The sequence below is a fragment of the Aphelocoma coerulescens genome, chromosome 2 (genome assembly GCF_041296385.1).
Source record: "Aphelocoma coerulescens isolate FSJ_1873_10779 chromosome 2, UR_Acoe_1.0, whole genome shotgun sequence".
NCBI lineage: Eukaryota > Metazoa > Chordata > Aves > Passeriformes > Corvidae > Aphelocoma > Aphelocoma coerulescens.
Window position 1 is genome coordinate 66,119,964 of NC_091015.1, and position 22,272 is coordinate 66,142,235.

Here is a 22,272-nt window from a genome sequence, read left to right on the forward strand (position 1 = left end):
TTACTAGGAAAAAAAGAATACATCATCATAAGATTCAGTTTGCAGGTAATTTTCAACGCACTAGAACACAATGAAGTTGCTCAAATTATAGCAAAAAACTTTGTCTTCTTATGGTGGTGGTGTATGGTGTTTGAAAAACACATGCAAACAGATTAAGAATAAATGGTGATCACTTCACGTCCACTGCCTCGGACTAGGAGAACTCTATCCAGACCTTCTGTCAGAACTTCCAGAAATTCCATGTCTGAAATACCATCTGGTCAAGGAATTTATTCAGAAGAGAAACAAAATAGCTAGTAATCTCTCAAAAAGTCTGACATATAATGCGAAAATAGAGTTCAACAATTTCATCAAAGAGTTTTTATGTGTCACCCTTTACTGTCCCATTACTGGTTATTCAAGTGGAAGTGAGGCCTAACTTGGGGGAAATTCCTAGTTTTTCCCTAGTCACCTACAAAAAAAGATAAAAGTAGGAAATTTTAAAATTAGTTCAAAGTTAAGAAATGCTTTATACCAATAGAAAATCCCCCTCCCTCAGCGCTACCAAGATTTTTTATAACTCTCTTTGTGTCACTTTCTTAAAGGCAGACTTATGCTTACCATACTTACTAATGGTTATCCCAACAGGTAATGGCAGAATCACAAAAATGAAACCCTCAATTTCAAGAAATATGGAATAAATACAGTAGAGGATACAGTTTTCATCCCCTTTTCTGTTTTTAGGAGGTCCAGGCATATTCAGGAGAACTAGCTGAGCATGTTGTGATTTATTAAGCACTACTCCGTTGAGCTTCACAGCAGTGTGCATTCTTCTCACATTTGACTGATTTCTAGCATGCAAAGAAACATTTTTAAGCACTGTCATAATACTTATGTAATTGAATCATATGTTATTTATTTGAAATTACAAGTATGTAAACCAAGCTATTTTCATGGACACTAATATTTGTACATATTCAAAATAAATAAGAAAATTCAATACCTTTGACAAGAACATTTAAGTCTGAAATTCAAGCAGTTCTAAGTAATTTGTCAGAATGCACAAATCTTCCAGTTGTCAATTATCTTTTACCAAGATGAATCAAAACTTTGGTTTCAATAGAAATTAAAGTTCAGACAAGAACCACTAAGAATCCAGTTTGAGTTATATAAAAAAGTAACTGGATTTATACAAGAATTCCCAGACAATGAAATTACAGGTATGCAATGGAAAGATCACAGTATTTATGTTGTACAGTACAAGGTTTTATTCACGCTCCTTTGGAAACATTACAAAATTCTATAAGCCAGTGAAGAAAATTCAGAAACACCACAGAATTTTGAAAAAATTACTAGCTTCTCACACCGTAAGAGTAAGGCAGTAAGCAGTGAACTGAAATTGAGCCTATTCCCTTACATTATCAACATTACCTAATATTTTCCTTGATGCATCTACAAATGTAATTGTTGTAGGTTTGTGCACAGGAAGAAAAAACGGCTAGGATTTAAAAAAAAGTCCTTACTGTAGTATTTCACTTGTATGGTTTAGTTGCTTTTCAGAACAAAATAAAAGAACAGTTTCCTTACAGTTCCTGAGAAACAGCTATCTGTGTAAAGTTAGCCATGGCTGGAAATGAGTCATATGCTACAATGTGACCAAAATATTCAAACTCTAACTTAGTCCATTTATCCAAAAGATCTGCTGCCCAAAAAGAGATTTCTTTTTTTTTTTTTTTTTAATAAATAGTTAAAATGCATTTGGCCTGAAATTTAGTGGCCAGTGAAAAACAGCCCTACCAATTCAATTGATTCTCTATACTCTGCCACCCCTAATCTTCCCCCTACAAGAGAATGACATTTCTAAAACTGAGTTTATCAGTCCCTCCTGGGGGATTTTCTATCACGATGCCCATCTATCCTAAGAACCAACTGCACAAGAACCATATATGGAACAAAGGAATGCTTGAAGCTCAGTTTTTTAGAAGCAGAACTGCATTTTGAGATGACCAAACAAGAACTATGAAGAAAGGCAAGATTGTATAATTGAGATGTATAAATATTGAAGCTGAAACATTGTTAAACTAAAAATAACACGCAGGGTGTAACTTTGTGACAGTGGGCAAAAAATTCAGCACTGAAATAAAGGCTTGCATTGTGTAAAATGTGAACTGAGGCTTACTAACATCACTTATCCTTCAAACATTGGTAGAACTGAAATCATACTTAGTAGACAAAGTAAACTTCCCAAATTTTCAAAAGAAGCTCAATTTGTTAAGCAGATAAAATTAAGAAAATGCTGAACTCTAAAAAAAAGCAGAGCAGTCAAGTGAATTTCACTCAAGAGAGGTAGTATCCCATTTTTGTGTGCTGTCATATATGTCTGAACTTATGTTATTTCTACACATGCATGGGTTGGTAGAAGGCAGGCAAGAACTGACTTTTGATGAAACATGAAAGTTCCCTTTGTGAACAAATATTCCTTATTGTGCAAGTAGTTATAGCACAATGAGAGGCTATTCTTCCAGAATAAAAATATATTCAATTTTAAATGTAGTTAATTAGAACACTAAATACTATGCTGGTGCAGAGGAGTACTGTCAATATTTATATTCTTACAGAAACTAAAACACATGTTTTGTGACTTAGCTTGAATAGAAATTTGATAATACTTAAGAGAACATTAACAAGTCACAATGATGAATATTTTTTCAGCACGTGCTATATCACATTATATTAAAAAGGAACAAAAGAATAAATGCATTGCAAATTATGATTTAAAAACATGCATAAAATGTAAAAGATCACAAGAACCAGAGAACCCAGCCTATGTTGTTTAAGTGAAGTGAAATTTAGACTTACAGATTTCCCCATTCTCTATGTGAAAGGGAAGCAAATGCATAGAAAGAAAAAATTATGCCATCAGGTACATTATTAAGTCAACGATATTAATATACTGTACAGGCACACCAAGTTTGAACTGTAATTTCTACCCAACTACACATTGTAGTTTTAAAATAATAATATCTGAAATCAGTGTCTTGCACAATTCTAAAGTAGTGATAAGAACTATTTCAAAGATACTAATTTTAAAAGCCCTTAAAGATTAGAGTATAATGCAGCCCAGGACAATGCTTTAGAGCATGAGCACAATAATTTTTGGAATCTGCAGAAGGCAAACTGTTTCTAAAGAGCTCAAAGCAAATCCACAAACCAACTTAGGATTTTAGGTACTGATTTTAAATATGCTTTCTAACTGCATTGCCTAAAAGTCCTAGATTTAAGATATGTTTTCTTTAGATATTAAGATTTCCCTTGACATCCACAGTTTTGGTTTGGTCATGTGCAGAAAATAATTTAAGCTATTCTTCTAAAATCACAACATGAGGAAACAAACAAACTGATTTCCTTCTGTAATTGTTTTTGTGTCTACTACATTGGTTTGACACAAGGAGTAGCTCTTATCTATCTAAGAAGAAGACATTAGGGAATATTTAAAACAGGAAATATTTAATATAGCAAGACATACATATTTAGACAAGTTTTATATTGCTTTAATTTACAGGATGAGCACTGAATGTCCATTAAAAAGCCAACCAACCAAAAAAACCCCCCAACTCCCCCTCTCTTCCTTTGTTCAATAAAACACCCCCCACACCCAAAAAAACATGCACCCAAAATCAAAAACACAACCTAAGTGTCTTGAAAGACTATCTGCTTCTTTGGTACTCCCTCTAGTACCAAACACAACAAAAATACACTAATTTTTCACACAGAGGGAGAAAGAAGAAGTTATCATTAAGCTTTTTAACATATATGCTTTCTGGTACAATCCAGATGTTGAGTTTACAGCTTGAAGTCTGCTATATTTAAACTTCACTCAAAACATTCTCTTTACAGTCATTCGACCCATAATGTACCCATAGTACATACTATTTTTATAAGGATGCCATTTAAGTGAAGTGCATGAAAAGATTATTTTTGTATTCAAGTTTAAATAAAGCAGAATCACTTAAAAAACAAAACCCAGATAAAACAACCAACTAGAACCCCTCCCCCCATTAAAATAAACACAATGAAATAAAAAGCTCCACATACCACATGCATACTTACGGCTTCATGTTGAAAATATCTTTAAAGCCAGACACATTTGAATCCTTGTTTTTATGCTTTTCCGCTACAAACTTTTCTTTAGTCCAGGTCATTTGCACTTTCTCTGGCATAGCAGCAGCCACACTTGCTTCAACTGCTGGAGCGGAGTGTGAGGCAGTGTTTCTATCATGGATCAGCTGGGCCTGGCCACAAAACAAATAATCACCGCAAGATTCAGTCAAAACTAGCATTTTCAAATTACACATTATTAAAATTTTGAAAAGGAATTTCATAGCAGGAGAACCAAAGAGGTTAAAGAAAAATGCACCTTACTTTGTGAACAAATATGAGACTATTGTGACTTTAGCATGAAGTGAAATTGCTTGTAAAAATGTACTTAATTGTTCATATTTGCAAAACTACATCTTACCTGGAACATTACTTTTGTAATGAACTCAAGTGAATTTCAATTTCACCAGAGAGTACTTTATTAACATCAGGGCATTTTGCCAATGAAAAACTTGAAAGCCAGTACTCTCATTGTTCACGAGTTACATTATTTCACAGATACTGTTGTAAACATTGTCCATTTCCCATGCCTTTAGCTGAACTACCACATGACTCTCATGACGCCAGTATGGGACTGGCTGAATTGAAGGCTAGCTGTAGATTTAAATTATTAAATTAGATTATTTATGCCTGCAAGAGTATAACATAACAAATTATGAATATTACATAACAAATCCAACCAATCTAGCCATGAAGGGGCCTTCTCTTCCCTTTTAACAGTAGAAAGTCAAATCAACTTCAAGAACACAAAAGCGCATGTCGGAAGAATATTGTGTTTTCTATTTTCCATTCCCCTTGCTTCTTTGGAGAAAAGAAAGATTAAATATTTAGCACATTATTTACTTACTTTCCCTCATAATACTTTGTCCATAGACTTCTCTATTTCCATCAAATGCAACACAAATACAGTAACTTAAGACTCTGAAAATTATAAATGAATTGGTATTTGGGGGCAGGATTCTTTTTGTGCTTTGGAGTTTTCTGTTTCGGAGGAGGTATTTATTTTTTTCCTGTGATTGTTTGTTTGTTTGTTTGTTTGCTTTTTGTTTAACAGTTCTGAAAGCTATTCAGAGACTTGTTAAATCATGAGTTGAAGGTCCTGTTCTGTTTGGGAACCCCAATTATTCACGTTAGACATCATCATGGTCCCTCCACATATATGTTGATTAAGAATTTCATGCAGGTCAATAAAAAGCACGAATAAAACCCAAGCAGATGAGAATACTACTTTTGTCTCAGAAAAGCAATTCCTCTAGTGGTTCACAAATTGTAATTGCAGGTGGTTTTAAATGCCTTTGAGCTTCTGTATATTCCCTAAATTATTTCCTAGTCCTTATCCTCCAGGATTCCCAAATTCTTGAGTTAATTTCTGAGGTTCATATAAATATCTCTTAGTCTGATGGTCTTCCTATGTTCACAGATGATTAAACGATGATTCAAGGCCACAAATCAGAAATTCCTATGAATACAATTAATTCTATGACGAGAATGAAAAAAGCTAACAAATACATGCCAATATTATAAATACCATGGAACAATAGCTGATGGACTAAAATTTCAAAGGAACACTGTAAGATGAGTTCAGTTCAACTATACTTCAATGGAAGAAAATTTGCCATGTTTAGAAAGACAGTGAGACCAAGAGAAATTCTGGACCTATAATACACATCTATAAAAATGCAAACACAACAAAAACACATTCTTGTTAGTGCTATTTTGATACCAAATTCAATTCATGAAACACAACACTTTGCTCTCTCACTCCATGATGAAAGGGAAATACAATGGTATACAGCACTTCTACAAACTAGGCTACACATTTTAGATATGAGCAACGCTTCAAGTGCACACTAAACTCATTGATTAAATCAGTCCATTTCCTTTCACTGTCACCATGCAGAAAGCAGTAATGACATATATGGGTTAATAATGGCTTGCAAATAAGCATAGAAATCTCCTTAAAAGACCTAGTATATCAATACAGTCTCTGCGAATCTTCAGTATTTCAACAGAGAAACTATAAAGGAAGTCAATGGTTGGTGAAAACATGAAATATATTTATTAATGTAACACCCTGCTTCTGGCTCTTAAGAAAACAGGAAATCTCAGAAATGTGTTTCTTTTACGGAAAGTAAGTTTGAGAAAGAGAATATAGTTCATGTCGCAGAAGCATCATCTAGAGACAAGAAATACAGGTTAAGATAATGAATGTAGAAAAAATGACTAAAAACTCCTCCATAACAATGAATGATTAAATTGTTCATGTGTAGTTCAGTTTGCAGTAGTGGCACTTCAAATATTGCAATGGAAAATATGTCTAGTCAGCACTATGTCCAACTACCTCTTCCTCTTGGTAATCATTAGTCAGCAGTGCCTGAGCATCTTGGACAACGGACAATGGACTGGAGTAGCTGTTTCTTCTAATTGAGCCTCGAGATTCATCTGTGATGCTCTGAATCTGGGACAAAAATGTTACCAATGACAAAAAAAAAGTCTACAGAAAAAAGCAGATATCATATTCTTCTTCATTTCAGTAGATGAGATGTGGTATCAGCTTATAAGGCTCTTTTTAAAATGTTTAGTAGTTAGTTATGAAGTCCCTTTAAAAACATTTGTGAAAACATGAAGCCAGTTGAATCTTTCAGTCTCTATGGGAAGCTCAAATATTCACTTCTTTGTGAGGGTCACGTCCTTTTGTATACGTACATATTCAGGTGAATTTTTTTACTCAATTACAAACAAAAGCATGAAAAAAATTAAAGCATGTGAGAAAGCTACTTTCCAACTCTAAAAACCTAAAACCTTAAAAATCTAATGATTCACAAACTATAATTTTGCTCCTCACATGCATGCACCCAAATTTCTGCCAATGTTACCTAACAGCACAACCCAACACAATTTGGTGGGGAAAGGATTATTACCTTCTCACAGGTCCCATTACCACTGCCTGGCCCAAGAGTCATTACTGAGGGTTAACCAGAGAAAAAAGCCAAAAACCACCAAAAAGGGAAGCAAGAAAGTGAGCGAGGCTCTACATTTTCCTTTCCCTTTGTAGCATGTTGCAATGGGGTCTCCTGCAACATGCATTAGACAGCGAGGCCCGTGGAAAGAAATAGGGAGCGATTCTTGATAGAAGTTTCAGAGATCTTTATTCTCCAGCCACATGGCCGGGGGACTGCCGAAGAGCTGAGCAATCACAGGACAACCAGGGTCCTCCCTGGGCAGGGGAACACAAAATAACCAACGGGGAACAGGATTAGGGTACATGTGACCAGGAGACCCCATGCCTAGGCCATGCCTCTACCCCAGGGTCCCCTCTCCCAGGACCCCATGGCAGGGGGGAGGAACCCCAACAGTAGCGCTATTGACAAAGTCAAATAAATAAATGTTTTCCAGCTAAACTTAAGTTGCCTATCTTATGCTTTGCAGGCACATGTTATATTTACACCCAAACAGAAGCAATTTGACCAAGTTTTCCAAGAAAGTAAACAAAAATCTGATGAGTCCTCGATGCCCTGTTCTACAAGAAAACCCAGAGGGCAAGATCAAATCAGTTCTATTTTTAAAAAGTGACAGAAGAAGGAAGGGTGAGGGTGATTGCTCAGGGACAAAAGCAGGCCTATGAAACAGCAAAAGAACACTGTACAAAACCAAATGCACCTCTTTGAGAAGGTCTTGGCTTCATTTGAAGGCATCCACTTCAGGTTAAAGTGAGGTTAAAGTACTAATCTTTGTGGTAACAGGAAACCAAATTACACTCACCATTCAAAGCTGGAATACCAGGTTATATTTGAATGCCTGGAGACAGACAATAAAAAGAAAAGCAATGCTAATTTGAACTAGAGATACTAATAAATGAAATGTTTTGGAGGTCAGCAAAAACATGAAAAGAATGGCTCAGCTCATTTAAGGAAAGATGATCAGAGTAAGAATAGGCCTGAGTACATCTGATGTACACTGAGTACATCTACTCATCTTGTAGCTCCAGAGGACAAAAATTATCCACATTTTCTTATGAAAATACAAAAGAACAAGGTAGATTTAGATATCCTGATCAGAAACAATACATAGGTATGACTTTTAATCTTGGACAAGTCAGTAAATACTAGGGGTTCTTGGAATTATCAAGGGTTTTACTTCAGACCCTGAAATAAATTCAGTGATATTTTGAATGTCTCCACCAAAATTGTTGGGGTTTTGACACTGACTAGAAGCCAGGCACTCACAAAAAACTATCCACTTATTTTCCTCTGCTATAGCTGAGCAGAGGAGGGGAAATTAAAACAAAAACTTCATGAGTGAGATAAGGATTAGGGGAAAAACTAAGGCAAAACAGGTTCAAAACTCAAACAGTATAAAGAAGACTTATTGTTAACAGAATTAAAAGTAAAAAGTAATGAGAACTAAAATAAACCTTTAAAACACCTTTCCTTCCCAATCCCTCCCTCTTTCACACTGACTGTGCAAGGAGACAAAAACATGGGGTTTTGGTCAGTCTTTGTCACTTCCTAAAAATCTTCCTTCAGTACGCTTAAGGAAAGGAGTTTCCTTCTTCTGCTGTGCCGTGGGATCCTTCCCATGGGGATAGTTCTCTGTGAACTTCTCCAGCATGGTTTTAACATTCACGAATAGCAGCCCATCCGACCTGTTGTAACATGGCTCCCTCCCACGAACGGTGCAGTCTTCCCAATGCTGCACATCGTGGGTCATTTTAGTTCATGGGGTTTAGTCTTTTAAGGATAAGCTGTTCTAGTTTGGAAGCAAGGGCTCTCTATCTCTGGAAGAAAGGGTCTTCTCTCTCTCTTCGAGTTCCTCACTAGATTACAGCTTTTCAGCATCCACGTGCTCCAGCATGAGCACTTTTCCTCATGGGCTGAGCGTGGATCTCTGCATCCCCCCCCATGCACTTCATGAATTACAGGGAAATAATTTGTTGTATCATAGTCCTCACCACAGCTTGCAGAAGAATCTCAGCTCCTATGCCCGAAGCACTTCCTTCTCCTCCCTCCTTTCACTGACCTCGGTGCTGCCATGTTGGTTCTCCTCACATGTCCTCACTTTTCCTCTTCTCTGACTCAGAAGAAAATTTTTGTCCATAGGTAGTATTGTTCTCAAGTTTTATCAATTGAAAAGTTCTTATTGAGCTTCGCTATGCCAAAAAGGTTGATCTCGACTGTGTTCCATGTCGGGGAATTGTTTGCCATGTTTTTGTCGTTGGCCACGTGGTCCCTGCCGGCACCACATGGGTGGCCCTGGGCACGTTGCTCCTGCCCTCAGGAGGGCTTCGGCCTTGGGAGGGCCCCAGCCGTGCAGCCTCCCCTGGCCCCAGGAGGGCTCTGGCTGCACATTTTTGGCCATGCCACCCCAGCTGCACGGGCATTCCCAGTGCTGGTCACAGCACCTGCCCATTGTCAGAGCCTTCAGCGCTTGGCTCTGTGCCAGACATAGTAGAAGCTTTGAGCAGCTTTCTCCTGCCCACAAAAAACTAGACTGTTTTTTTAAACTAATACACTCAGGTTTTACCCTGCTTGATAAGAAGGAAGAAACTGAAGCTATAACGGTGATGGTAAAGTTCAGATAAAAGTGAGTAATAAAGAAAATTATATGGAGGGAATAGAAAGAAATAAAAACTTCCAAGCAAACAACTCTGAAGTATAGTCCAGATTCCAACCAGCTCAGAGCTGAGGAGAAATTCTTTCATCTCCTCCGCAGTTGATGTGCCATAGACTACAGAGCATTATTCATGTGGAAGTTAAATCCTTCAGAATCTCCAATAGATAAATCACTCAAACTCCACTTGAAAGATACTACTGTTCAATAAAGAAACAGTAAGACTGAATAGGATGTACAGAAAAGTTTGGTTTGTTACTGAAAATATGTTAGGCAGGCTCAAATTGAAAGAAAACTACCATGACATGGATAAGAAAGAGGATTTACAGTATCACATCATTGTAATAATAGCAGGCATCTTTAGGAATCTTTAAAAAATCCTGTGAGGTGGAAAAATGAATAGAGAGGAGAAATAAAAGGAAAAAAACCATTAAAACCCCAAACTGCTTGGACTTGTACGATTAACATCAAAAAAGAAAAGCCACAAGAAAAACAATCTAGCTGTTTTACAAATGAGCAATTAAACACAGTAGAGTTCTCTTATTTGCCGTGGGATGGAAATAATTTTTGTGATGGCAAAGCCAGAGAATTCACTACCTTCTACATCACTAAAAAATCTTGATAATACTGAAAGAGTTAGCAGAATATATGAGGGGGTAGAAGCACAAGCCAAAAGGAAAGGACTTATAAGTTACAAATATTCATAAAATTACAGCTGAACGAAGCTTGTTACTAAATATGCAAAATAGTAAGGATAGGGGAGCAGCAAAAACAGCATTTCCATATTGATACTACAGGATTATAGTTTGTTGGCCTAAGTTTCCTTCCAGAAAGAAATCAGTTGATTCATAAAACATTCAAAATAATGCAGAAACTAAAAAAAAAATTCAGTGCGATTTGAACAGATTTGTATTATATTGTGTAATATGGTGTATTTGTAAGTTATATGAGGAGTGGCTGAGGGAGGTAGGCTTCTCTAACATGGAGAAAAGGAGGCTCAGGAAGGTCTTTCTCATTCTATTCAACTACCTGGAAGACAGTTGTAGTGAGGTGGGGATTGGTCTCTTTTCCCCAGTAATAAGTAACAGGACAAGAGGAAATGGCCTTAAGTAGTACCAGAGGAAGTTTAGATAGAACATTAGGAAAAATTTCTTCACGGATAGGGTTATCAAGCATTTGAATGGGCTGTCCTGGGAGGTGGCTGAAGTTGAGGTACTGGAGGTATTTAAACAACATGTAGATATGGCACTTAGGGACATGGTTTAGTGGTGGATGTGGCAGTGTTAGGTTAAAGGTCTTTTTCAATCTAAATTATTCTATAATCCTAAAACCAAATCACAATCAAAGCTAATCAGTCCAGTTGTATAATCATGAATCTTATCTACTGATGCCAAGTTTGGAAAGGCTGTGAATATATTCCACACTGATGCTCAAATGTTTTGCTAATTAACACTTGCACTCAACAAGAACCGGAAAACTCTTCAAATCTGTTTAAATAAAAAATTATTTCTTTTCCCACGTAACTTTAACCTTGAAAGTTGTCTTGGGGTGACTTTATGATGTTGTATCCCATATCTCTGCCCTATGCCCAGAAAATAATTTCGTGCCTTTCTATGCCTTTAAACTGAGCCTGAGAGGGGGAAGAGAAAAAAAAAATGAGCAAACTCTTCAAAGCAGTTTACAGTTTGTTTCAAGGACGCAGAGATAGAGACAGTTCTCTGTGTTCAGCTGCGGCAGCAGAGGGAGAGTGGAGGGAAGCACTCTGCTTGCTTTCAGAGCCAGTTTTCAGCCAGTTTTCAGCTACTTTTTCTCCAGAAAGAGAGACAGAGAGTTGAACTTTGCTTTCCTGGGACTTTGGTTTTTTTTCCCCTTCTTTTTTGGACTGTTTCAACATCAGAACACATCGGGACCTTTTCCACAGAAGTGGAGGCCCTAGAGGAGGGGGCCCCACCCTGTCCCAGCTTTGAGGAGGAAGAGAGAGTCTACCTATGGAAGGACTCTGAAATTTTCCCAGGTTTTTTTCTCCACAGTAAGAGGTTTTACTATTTAGCATTATTATCCTCTCTGGTGTGTTTGTTAAATAAATAGTTTTTATCTCTTTCACTTTCTTCGAGGAAAATTAGTTTTTTCCTGAGCCTGGTGGGGGGAGGGGTGGTTGTAACCTGCCTTCTCTCAGAGGATATATTTCCAAATTTGTCCAAACTGGCACACAAGTAAAACTGGTTGTAGAGAAACACAGAATGCAGTTACGAAAGTTCTTAACTAGTTAGAAACTGATAAGAAGCCACAGCCCAAAGATAGTACTTTCAGATTTTTCACAGAACATCTTGTCAAGTCAAAGTTCCTACCTCCCTTTCCCTCTCATTCTTTGATAGCTGCATCTGTTTTAGCATCTGAGATCGCTGTTCCATCATAAGTGTCTTCTCATACGTGAACGCAGAAATATCATTTTCAAACTGCAAAATAAATTGGCATTAGAAACACCAGAAGAAAAGTACTACTTGGAAGAACAACATTTAGACAGTGTATCTCATACCTGTATTCATTCAGTGGTCCTGGATGTTTTCATGGCAATAGAGTAATCCTAAGCATATAATTTATCAATCACTTCTGTCCTCATTCTTAAAACTTAATCTTCGAACAGCAATTTCATACAGTGACCTATCCTACTGTAACAATACTATTGTTGTTTTATCTAAATTTTAGGTACTTGGAACAGACTTTCCACTATTCTGTTCCAACTAGGCTGCCGAAGTGAGAGTTGAAAGCAGTTATTTAAACTGGGCCTGCATTGCCTCCACCTAAGCATGTGTGTACACTTGTTTGCTTAAAAACTGTCCAGAGGCACAAATAACACATTATCCTTGCATCAGTGAGAAATGTCCATAAACAGAAGCCATTAGGAAAAAATTCTGAAATATATTCTCACATTGGCTCAAAACTAAAATGCAACACAAAAATCTACAGCAGTCACCTGTGTTGTCACTGACTTGTAAGGTATCTCTTATCCTCTGGAAGATTCCCAGAATTAAATATTACCCACAGCAGAAAAGAATAAATTGTATTTCTGTAGTGGTTTAACACTAGCCAGCAACCAAGGCTCATGCAGACTCTCACTCACTCCCTCACAAGTGGATTTGGGAGAGAATCAGAGGGATAAAAGCTAGAGAACTCATTAGTTGAGATAAAGACAGTTTAATAGGAAAAGCAAAAACTGTGCACACAAGCAAAGCAAAACAAGGAATTAATTCAATGCTTCCCATGGGCAGGTCCCCATCATGCATAATGGTTACTTGGGAAGACAAACTGCATCACTGCAAACATTCCCCCCTTCCTCCCTCTTCTCCCCACCTTATATATTGAGCATGATGTCATATGGTCTGGAATATCCCTTTAGTCAGTTTGGATCATCTGTCCCAACAGTGTCTCCTCCCAACCTCCCCTAACTTCCTTGTCAGTGTGGCAGTACAAAAAGAAGAAAAGATCTTGGCTCTGTGTAATCCCTGCTCAACAATAACAAAAACATCTCTATATTACCAACCCTGACATTTAATCAAGAACAAATCCAAAACACAGCCCCATACCAGCCACCATGAAAAAAATTAACTCTACCCCAGCTGAAACCAGCACAACTTTCTATACTGTCTTCTGCTCAAAATCCAACCAAGGCTGAGCCTTTTTATGGCACTCTGTGTTCATTCAACTGTACATGCCACAGCTTTTTAGACTTTCATATTTAGTAGTCTAAGCAAAGAATAGTAAATCTTTCACATGTAAATTTTTCCTAAGTAATTAAAACAATTCCTAAAATTGTTTTATGATTGATTAGCATGATAAATCTTTTTAATAAGTTCTGGTGATTCTAGAAACTAGTGGTGGTAGAAGTTTTGAACCAGTTTACTCATCTTCATCCCACTTCAGAATGAGCAGAAGTTTTGGTTGGTTTTTTTTTTCCATGCGCCTTACTTTGGGCATTATGCTAGTCACCTTTTAGTGCTGGAAATTACATCCTTAGTTTCCAAAAAAAGTGGACCTAGACAGAGTATAGCTTTAGTCCTTTCCTCTTAAACAGTTTATGACCCACATTTAGAAAAGGAAAAAAGTTACAAAATTCATTTTGTCACTACCTTGACTTGTGAAACTGTAGCTATACTGTCTTGCTGTTCAGTGCTGGCTGAGGCTGGTGATGCCAAAAACAACTCTCATTTGAGACTAGGAATTCCTTATTCCAGAGAGGTATTCTTCCAGCAGTTAGAGACATGGACAAGTTCATCCTGTCCCATACCATCTGTCATAGCTTATTAGATTAAGCACATTCAGCCTTCCATTTCACTGCTTGCTAAAAAGTCAAGCTTTTTCCTTCCTGAATGAACCAGCTCTATGGACTAGTCCTCATAAATAAAGTAAGAATTAACACATCAAACATCTCAAACTCTGCTTGACAAACCCATTAAACTCACCACCATGTACACTAGCATTGTAACACGGTAAGACAACGATGCTTATCTTCTTGTTCTCTGTGGGTCTGGAATCTTTCAATTTCTGTATTTGGGCTAATGTCTCTTTATTTGAAAAAAGCTAAATCTGTTTTCCCAAGTTTAGTCCCAGTATCACCTTAAAAATATTTAGTAACAAACCATTTCAACAACTTCCACTTGAGCATTCAGTCTAAGATGGTATAAGAACATCTGAAGATCCTTCTTCATTTGAATACTATTATCATCCATTTGAGCGACGGTGAAGATACGCATTTTACATTTTCTCCAAACCTACCAAAAAGATACATTATAACAGTTTGTAACACGGTGATTGCTACTACCATGCATAATTTGAACAACGTGAAGGAGTATTGAATTAGATATGCTTAGAACCATTCAGTGCTAGAAAACTAAATCCCAGCCATTTTCTGTTGTCCTTGCCTTGTGCTGTCGAAGGAGAAAAGGCAGCAACATCAGCATACCACCATCATGAACAATCCACCACACATCTGTATTTCCTTCAGTAAAACGTTCTTGATTTGTTGGAAATAAGTCAATGTTTTTAGCCACCAAAAGTGCTTGTTGAGCTGCAGTTGTTTCTCGTACAGTATCTGTAAGGGAAAACAAGACATTTAATCAAGAACTCCTAGTTTTCATTTACAGATTTTGCTTTTGTTTATAATTCAAAAGTTTCAACCCTCCCAGATTTTGCTGAGGCAAAAGAGGAATATCCTAGGTGTCTTGGCAAAAGACCTGGGTGTCTTGGTTCCAGCGGTTATTCTACACCACTTCATGCCATTGCTGGAAGCAAGGGGGAGTATTTTCCCAAGAGAAGGGGTTCCTTCTGGTCAAATAAACATGGTGCTGATTCCAAGGTGGAGGGAGTGGTTGGGTGGCACCAGTTCCAAGGCAAAGGGAGTGGTTGTGTGTCGGGGTCTCCTCCCCCCGCCATGTAGCCCTAAGGGGAGACACGGGGGTTCCCTGCCCCTGGTCAGCCTCGTTCCCCATTGGTTGGTTTGTGTTTCCTGCGCGGGCAAGGACCCTTGGTCCCGTGACTGTAACAGTTCCTCGGCAGAGCCCGGCCATGCGGCTGGGGAAATAAACATCTCTCTGAAACATCTATCAAGAATCCGTCTATATATATTTCTTTTCCACAGGACTCCTGGTTTGATATAGGCGTGTTACAGTATCCCCACTGTAACAGTTGTGGTGGCATGGCTGCAATCAGGTGGAGCTCCATGGTGAGCATTTTTGCATGTGCATCATTCTCTCTTTCGTATGCTTTTTGTTATTAACATTGTTGCTGTATCCAGTATCTTGTTCTTAACCTCTTATCTTTACCTTTTGTGCCTCCAATTCTCCTCTCCAACCAGCCACAGGGGAAGAGGAAAAGTGAGCGAGTGGCAGCATGGTTTGGAGTGTGTTAGTGGGAACACTTAACTGGGGAGTACTATTCCTAAACCACAGAAGTCTTTATTTGGTATCTGAGGTAAGGCACAATGGGTTGAGATAACAACAGACTGCCCAGAGCGGGTTGGAAACAAATTTGATCCAGGCATTTTTTATTTTAGGTATAGAGCCACTGGTCACAGTGTTGCATGGTCAGTTTATGTGGGAGTCTTACCTAAGCCTGTATATATTCCTGTGTGCACTCCTCATGATATTTTTCAGAGTAGCAAGAGGGATCAGGATTTCTTTGCTGATGTACCCTGGGATGTCAATTTATGACATGATAACGTCAAGGGTCATTTGGGATGTATCTTGAATGTTGCTCTCCGACTCTTAACCTTGAGCACTACCTTTGCATGTTTATTAATCATACACCCTCTGTGGGGAGATCAGGGGAGGATGATTTTCCCCAGCTTTTCACCCCCTTTTCCTGGCCTTTTCCACGCCCTTCAGCCTGTTACATTTTGAGAATCTGAATTCTGTTTAGATGTTAAGGAAATAATATTTTTGGTGGTAAGCCTGCCATGTGTCCTCAGTCTACACCATGTTTAGAGTGAAGGAGTTTTCTAGGGACGTTATTCAGAGATCTGCCCCAAGGGTCATGAGTGACATGGAAGGTGGGAGAAAATGGGCCAGCTTTTGAAGGATTATTGTGCTCCAATGGTTTGGAACGTCACTCCTGAACAACTACAGGACCCTGGTAAAGTGACAGAATACTTGAAGGAAAAATGCTGCAGCAATTCCAGGGAGGTGTGAAGTTTTGCAGCGTGCTGGGCCCTGGCTACTATTTACTGTGCATTCCTTGATACTAGAAAGCAGTCTCAGGGGGAAGAGGAGGAAAGCAGACTGACAGGCACTGTAGCCACTCAAACTGCAGCTGAACCAGAGGAACAACCTGTGCCAGTAGCAGTTGCCCCTATATAGAAAAAGAAATCCAAGACAAAATCAGTTCACTTAGTGAGGTATGAAGAGGAAGGCAGGCCCTCACAAGAGGAGGAACAGGCAGGACCAGAGATAATCACCCAATCCCTATCTCCAGGTGAGCTGTGAGAGCTGCAAAAAAAATTTCAGCCACCAGTTGGGTGAGCCCCTAGTGACTTAGCTGCTCTGATGCTGGGATATTGCTGCTGATGTGCAACTACATGGTAGTGAAGCCAAGCAACTGGGATCCCAGACTTGGGATGCCAGCACTGGCAAGGGGATTGGGAAGAAGACAGAAACGCAGCCTCTGGAGGCAACTGCTGTCAAGCATGAAGGAAAGGTATTTTCACAAGGATGACCTAGCACTGCGCCCAAGCAGGTGGACCACCATGGAGAAAGGTATCCAGTACCTGAGAGAATTAGCTGTGCTGAAGGTAATCCATAGGGATTCAAATAACAAACAGTCCCCTGTAGATCCAGATGAGGCTCATTGTACACAATCCACATGGCAGAAATTTGTACAGTGTATGCCATCATTGTATGCCAACTCATTGGCACTGATGTCAATGAAAGGAGAACAAACAGTGCTTCAGGCAGATATCTGACTCCAACAACATGAAGATCATCTGAAAAAGGGCTACTGGCATTATAACTGGATATTATAAAGGGATTCAAGCTTCTTCAGAAGTGATTGGCACTAAAGTACAGCTCCTCCTGGCATCCTGAATGCCAGTGCTGGACTAGATATTCAAAGGGAGAATCCTTTCCATACATCATGCCACTGACGTTACATGGAGTAAGTGGGTCACGCTGATCACACAGCAAGCTTGAAGAGGAAACCCCAATTACACAGGGATCTTGGAAGTCATCACAAACTAGTCCAAAGTTGAAAATTTCATACTAACATCAGAGGAGGAAAAGATGACACCTGCTGAGGAGTTAGGGTTAGGGTTAGGGTTAGGGTTAGGGTTAGGGTTAGGGTTAGGGTTAGGGTTTGGGTTAGGGTTAGGGTTAGGGTTAGGGTTAGGGTTAGGGTTAGGGTTAGGGTTTGGGTTAGGGTTAGGGTTAGGGTTAGGGTTAGGGTTAGGGTTAGGGTTAGGGTTTGGGCTTAGGGTTAGGGTTAGGGTTAGGGTTAGGGTTAGGGTTAGGGTTAGGGTTTGGGTTAGGGTTAGGGTTAGGGTTAGGGTTAGGGTTAGGGTTAGGGTTAGGGTTAGGGTTAGGGTTAGGGTTAGGGTTAGGGTTAGGGTTGGGTTAGGGTTAGGGTTAGGGTTAGGGTTAGGGTTTGGGTTAGGGTTAGGGTTAGGGTTAGGGTTAGGGTTAGGGTTAGGGTTAGGGTTTGGGTTAGGGTTAGGGTTAGGGTTAGGGTTAGGGTTAGGGTTAGGGTTTGGGTTAGGGTTAGGGTTAGGGTTAGGGTTTAGGGTTAGGGTTAGGGTTATGGTTAGGGTTAGGGTTAGGGTTAGGGTTAGGGTTTGGGGTTAGGGTTAGGGTTAGGGTTAGGGTTAGGGTTAGGGTTAGGGTTAGGGTTTGGGTTAGGGTTTGGGTTAGGGTTAGGGTTAGGGTTAGGGTTAGGGTTAGGGTTTCGGTTAGGGTTTGGGTTAGGGTTAGGGTTAGGGTTAGGGTTAGGGTTAGGGTTTAGGGTTAGGGTTAGGGTTAGGGTTAGGGTTAGGGTTAGGGTTAGGGTTAGGGTTGGGTTAGGGTTAGGGTTAGGGTTTGGGTTAGGGTTAGGGTTAGGGTTAGGGTTAGGGTTAGGGTTAGGGTTGGGTTAGGGTTAGGGTTAGGGTTTGGGTTAGGGTTAGGATTAGGGTTTGGGTTAGGGTTAGGGTTAGGGTGGTCAGAAGAATGGATTCTACAATGGCAAGGGGTCCATCTCCCTTGCCCACCCTCCCTCCAATTTTCCCTCATGAATTCTCTCTGAACTTTGCTACCTCTAGCAAAGCATCTCCTTCAACAAGGTAGATGTCCTGGTATGTGCCAACATTTGTAGAACCTATATACGAGTTTGGAATTACACATAATTTTATGTATGCGCCTATATACATACAGGCAAGCAGAACTGCTACCATCTAATCTGACTTCCTCACTAAAATTGGGAAATCAATTTCCTTATCATTACTGCAGTAAATTGAGATGTTAAAATCCAGGAAAGCAACTAATCTGGAAATGGAGATATTAAAAGATGGAGAATCCACAGGGTGGAGCAGTTTATACCGGCTGATCCACTTAAGAGCTGTGCTTAATCACTCATCAAAACAAGTGGCCTAGCTTCAATTTCCTGCTCCAAGATCTTACTATTTTCTTTCAGCATAAGGTATCTTTCCTTAGAAAGGGATAGCATGCACATTTACTGATCATAATTTCCTGTAGTGTTTGTATATGTTGTTTAGTTGGGGAGGTTTTTTGTGTTGTTTGCTGGTTTAGTTTTTTGAAGTTTTTTTTATGAACACAGCATGCTCTTTAAGACTCATCGTTGCTCAGCATGTCCTACAGGTATCTCTTGACAAATGCATACAGTGCAAAGTATGTTGCAATTTAAAGATTAATTCTAGAAAGTAATCAAGTCCACACACCAAAAAAAAGTAGAGTTTGAGCTTCTTCACAAGGTAATAATAATTTACAGTTCTGTAATAGTTGCTGCTTGATATTGAGAGGTAATGTTCATGAAGTGCCAAAAGTTTACACCATCATCTCTGCTCCAATGAGAGTTTCCCAGACTTATTGGTTCTTATTTCTATCAGTTCTGGCCGTTGAAAAGTTTGGAACAGAGCTTCCAGAGAAATTCAAATCTGAAAACTTACAAGCCTTAACAGAGATAGGATCTTACCTTGTTTCAAAGAATATTCTGAACTTTATTACTTCAGTTGTATCTCTTTCATATAAAACAGCTTTTTGCTGAGTGGTAAAGATATTAAATATAGAATAAATAAGATATATGGTCTTACCCTCTATATTCTATGTATTTGTATATACATCCTGCGATTAGCATGGCAATCAAAGCATAGTACCAAGAGCAAATGAACATCAAGGCAAGACATAAACTCATCCCCAGGAATGAAAGAGTCCTAAAAGAAACCATTTTTTTCCATTTTTTTAAATAGGCATGCAAATGTTCTACAAAAATAATTTCTTATATAACTTCCAGAAAGGCCTTTCTTCCTTCAAAGGCTATTTTTTAGCTACTATAAAAGCAAAAATACATTGTCCCAATTTGAGCTTATAAGAAAAAACTGCATTCCGAACCTTTGTGTGACATAAATAATACATCTGAATTAGATATAATAATATATTTATTACATTTGTCAGTGTTGAAACTTTATCAATACCTCCAAGTAAGGTCTGTTTCAAAACATATTATCACTTATTACTGTTGATTTGAATTTATGCTAAAAAAATTCTAACAGTAATAAACAACTTTGTTACTTCCACCAAAATAGTTGATTAGTTTAAATTCAATTTGACTCATCAATTCTATTCCTCACTTCTGTTGTGGTCTGTCTCTCCAGCAATAACACAAGTCAGTAGAATACAGAAAACAGTCTTCTAAAAGTTATAAAGAAAGAATGACTAAGCTGAAAAAATTACAGAAGTATTGCCAGACTTAAGTCTGTATGCCTGGTTTGCCCACACTTATTATCAAGTATAGATGTAAATAATTTCAAAATGGACAGTTTTGTGTATACTTTTAGTCACATACAACCTCCCAAATTCATTTTCACCCAATTTCCAAATTAGAGTTAGCTTTGACTATATCGACAGAGTGTCAATAGACCCAAGTTTGGTTTGGTACCTTTAGTTTGCTTCTTTAGTACATTGAGTTAAATTTTAAACTAAGGGAATGCTTTCTACCAGTTCTGAGCACAGCAGTCTTGTAGTTAGTCTAAATAAATAATAGCCGCTCTTTTATGTCTGAATTAACCTAAGACTCTACTTTCGCTCAAAAAACAAAATGCCATCCCAATTGCAGCTGAACATTCCAACACCTGCTTTGGCTAGAAGTAGTCACACAGTGAATCAGCTGCCTCACGGATGTCTCTGAGAAAAATATAAAAATGAATTGTTGCCAAATGCATGTATCTGGAGGGTTAGGTGTCAAACTAGTATGTAACTACGGAGCAGATTCAACAAGTTTTTTCAAAGCTAAAACTGCAACATTCCATTTTCACTCAACTCTTTGAAAGGAAAAATCATAAGCAGCTCTTACATCCTAAAATCACAGCAGCTTATCTACTAAATGCTCTAGTATTTAAGGTTATATTAGCAGTAAAATTTCTCAATAGAATTACTTTAAATTAAATTATGTACTTTTAACATACAGTTAAAAAAAAAATAAAGCAGTTTCCCAATCTTAGTTTGAAATGTTTAAACTCTTAACATAATTAAAAAAGACTAGACAAAAACCCCACACTTTCACCTTTTGTGTTATTGATCTTTACTCACTTTTTAAAAGGTTGACTTCAGTTACCAAATGCTATGTCCAAAGCATATTTTAAAACCAGTCATCACATAATCAATGAGCCAACTGATGTATATTGAAAGAGATTTTTTTTCTGTAGAAGTTTTGGGTTTGTATATTTTTTTGCACAACCAAAATCAAAATTGTCCTAACCTTCCTGAACACTTTTACCAGTTCTCCTTAAGTATATACACAATTCAGATTTTATGGTTTTTCATCCCCATTTTCACACAGAAGATCTCTTGGCTTATAAGCAGAATAAAATGTCATCCTGTAACCCCTTTCCAAACCAGCTACACTGATCATGAAAACATGTGGCTAATGTTATTACTATGGTGCTATTCCAAACACATGAAAAAAAATTATGCTCTAACTCATTTAGGTCAGAAAGGAGATTTTGTTTTATTATTGCAATAAAATCAACAATTTAGGGTGTATAGTTAGTTTTAACCCTTTTGAATGAAGAAATATTCCCTACCAGTGGTAATACTTGAAACGAGGTCTCCAGTTGGGAGTTCGCAAAAGTGTCTGAACTGCGCAAGCCAGATTTACAAACATATAGCACATAAGGAAAAACCTGTTAAGAAAGGAAGAGCATTTTCTAATAAGAAATGTACTAGACAAATGTGCTTTAAAATGTAAACAGAATCCAAAAAAGGGAAGAAATGGATCCATTTTCCTGTGCACTGTGTTTACAGTGGCCAAGAGAACACAAGACATACATTAAGATTACTTATAGAATATTAGGCCTCAAAATATGGTATCACATGTATTTTGGAAACAAATGCAGCAAATAACTGACAATCATGGTGTATCATTTTTGGCTGGGACAGAGTTGATTTTCTCTTTCTATAGTAGCTCAGATGGTATCATGTTCTGGACAATGTCAATAAAATAAAATTCTATTCATATTCTAAAATGTTGAATTGTTTTTTCTGTCTCTGTTAGATGCACTTTACTTAAATAGCAGTAATTGTTATTTGAAAATCCAAGTTTTTTTAAAAGTGGAACATACTTTTATTAGCATTCAAGACCTCTGTCATGGAAAAAATTTTTTGGGCCTAGAAATCAGTTCAACCAAAACATTTTGTTGTTTTATATTATCTGTGGGATCAAATAGAAATACAATTTGCTAGAAAACAAAGTCTAACGTATTATTTCAAAAAGAAAAATAATTACCTACTTAATTTAAAAATAAAATACTATTTAACTTAAGAACACAAAACA

The 22,272-nt window shown here is 38.0% G+C and overlaps 1 protein-coding gene across 1 annotated transcript in view; it reads right to left on the reverse strand.

Moving 5' to 3' along the window:
- Nucleotides 1-19,013: 19,013 nt before the first annotated feature.
- Nucleotides 19,014-22,272, reverse strand: part of LOC138105158 (solute carrier family 12 member 7-like) — a 54,195-nt gene continuing 50,936 nt past the window's right edge. The window contains exons 9-10 of the mRNA XM_069004838.1: nucleotides 21,524-21,622; nucleotides 19,014-19,654 (exon numbers count right to left, since the gene is read on the reverse strand). Of these exons, the coding sequence (XP_068860939.1) occupies nucleotides 19,531-19,654; nucleotides 21,524-21,622 (223 nt within the window). The 3' untranslated portion in view covers nucleotides 19,014-19,530. The remainder of the gene's footprint in view (nucleotides 19,655-21,523; nucleotides 21,623-22,272) is intronic.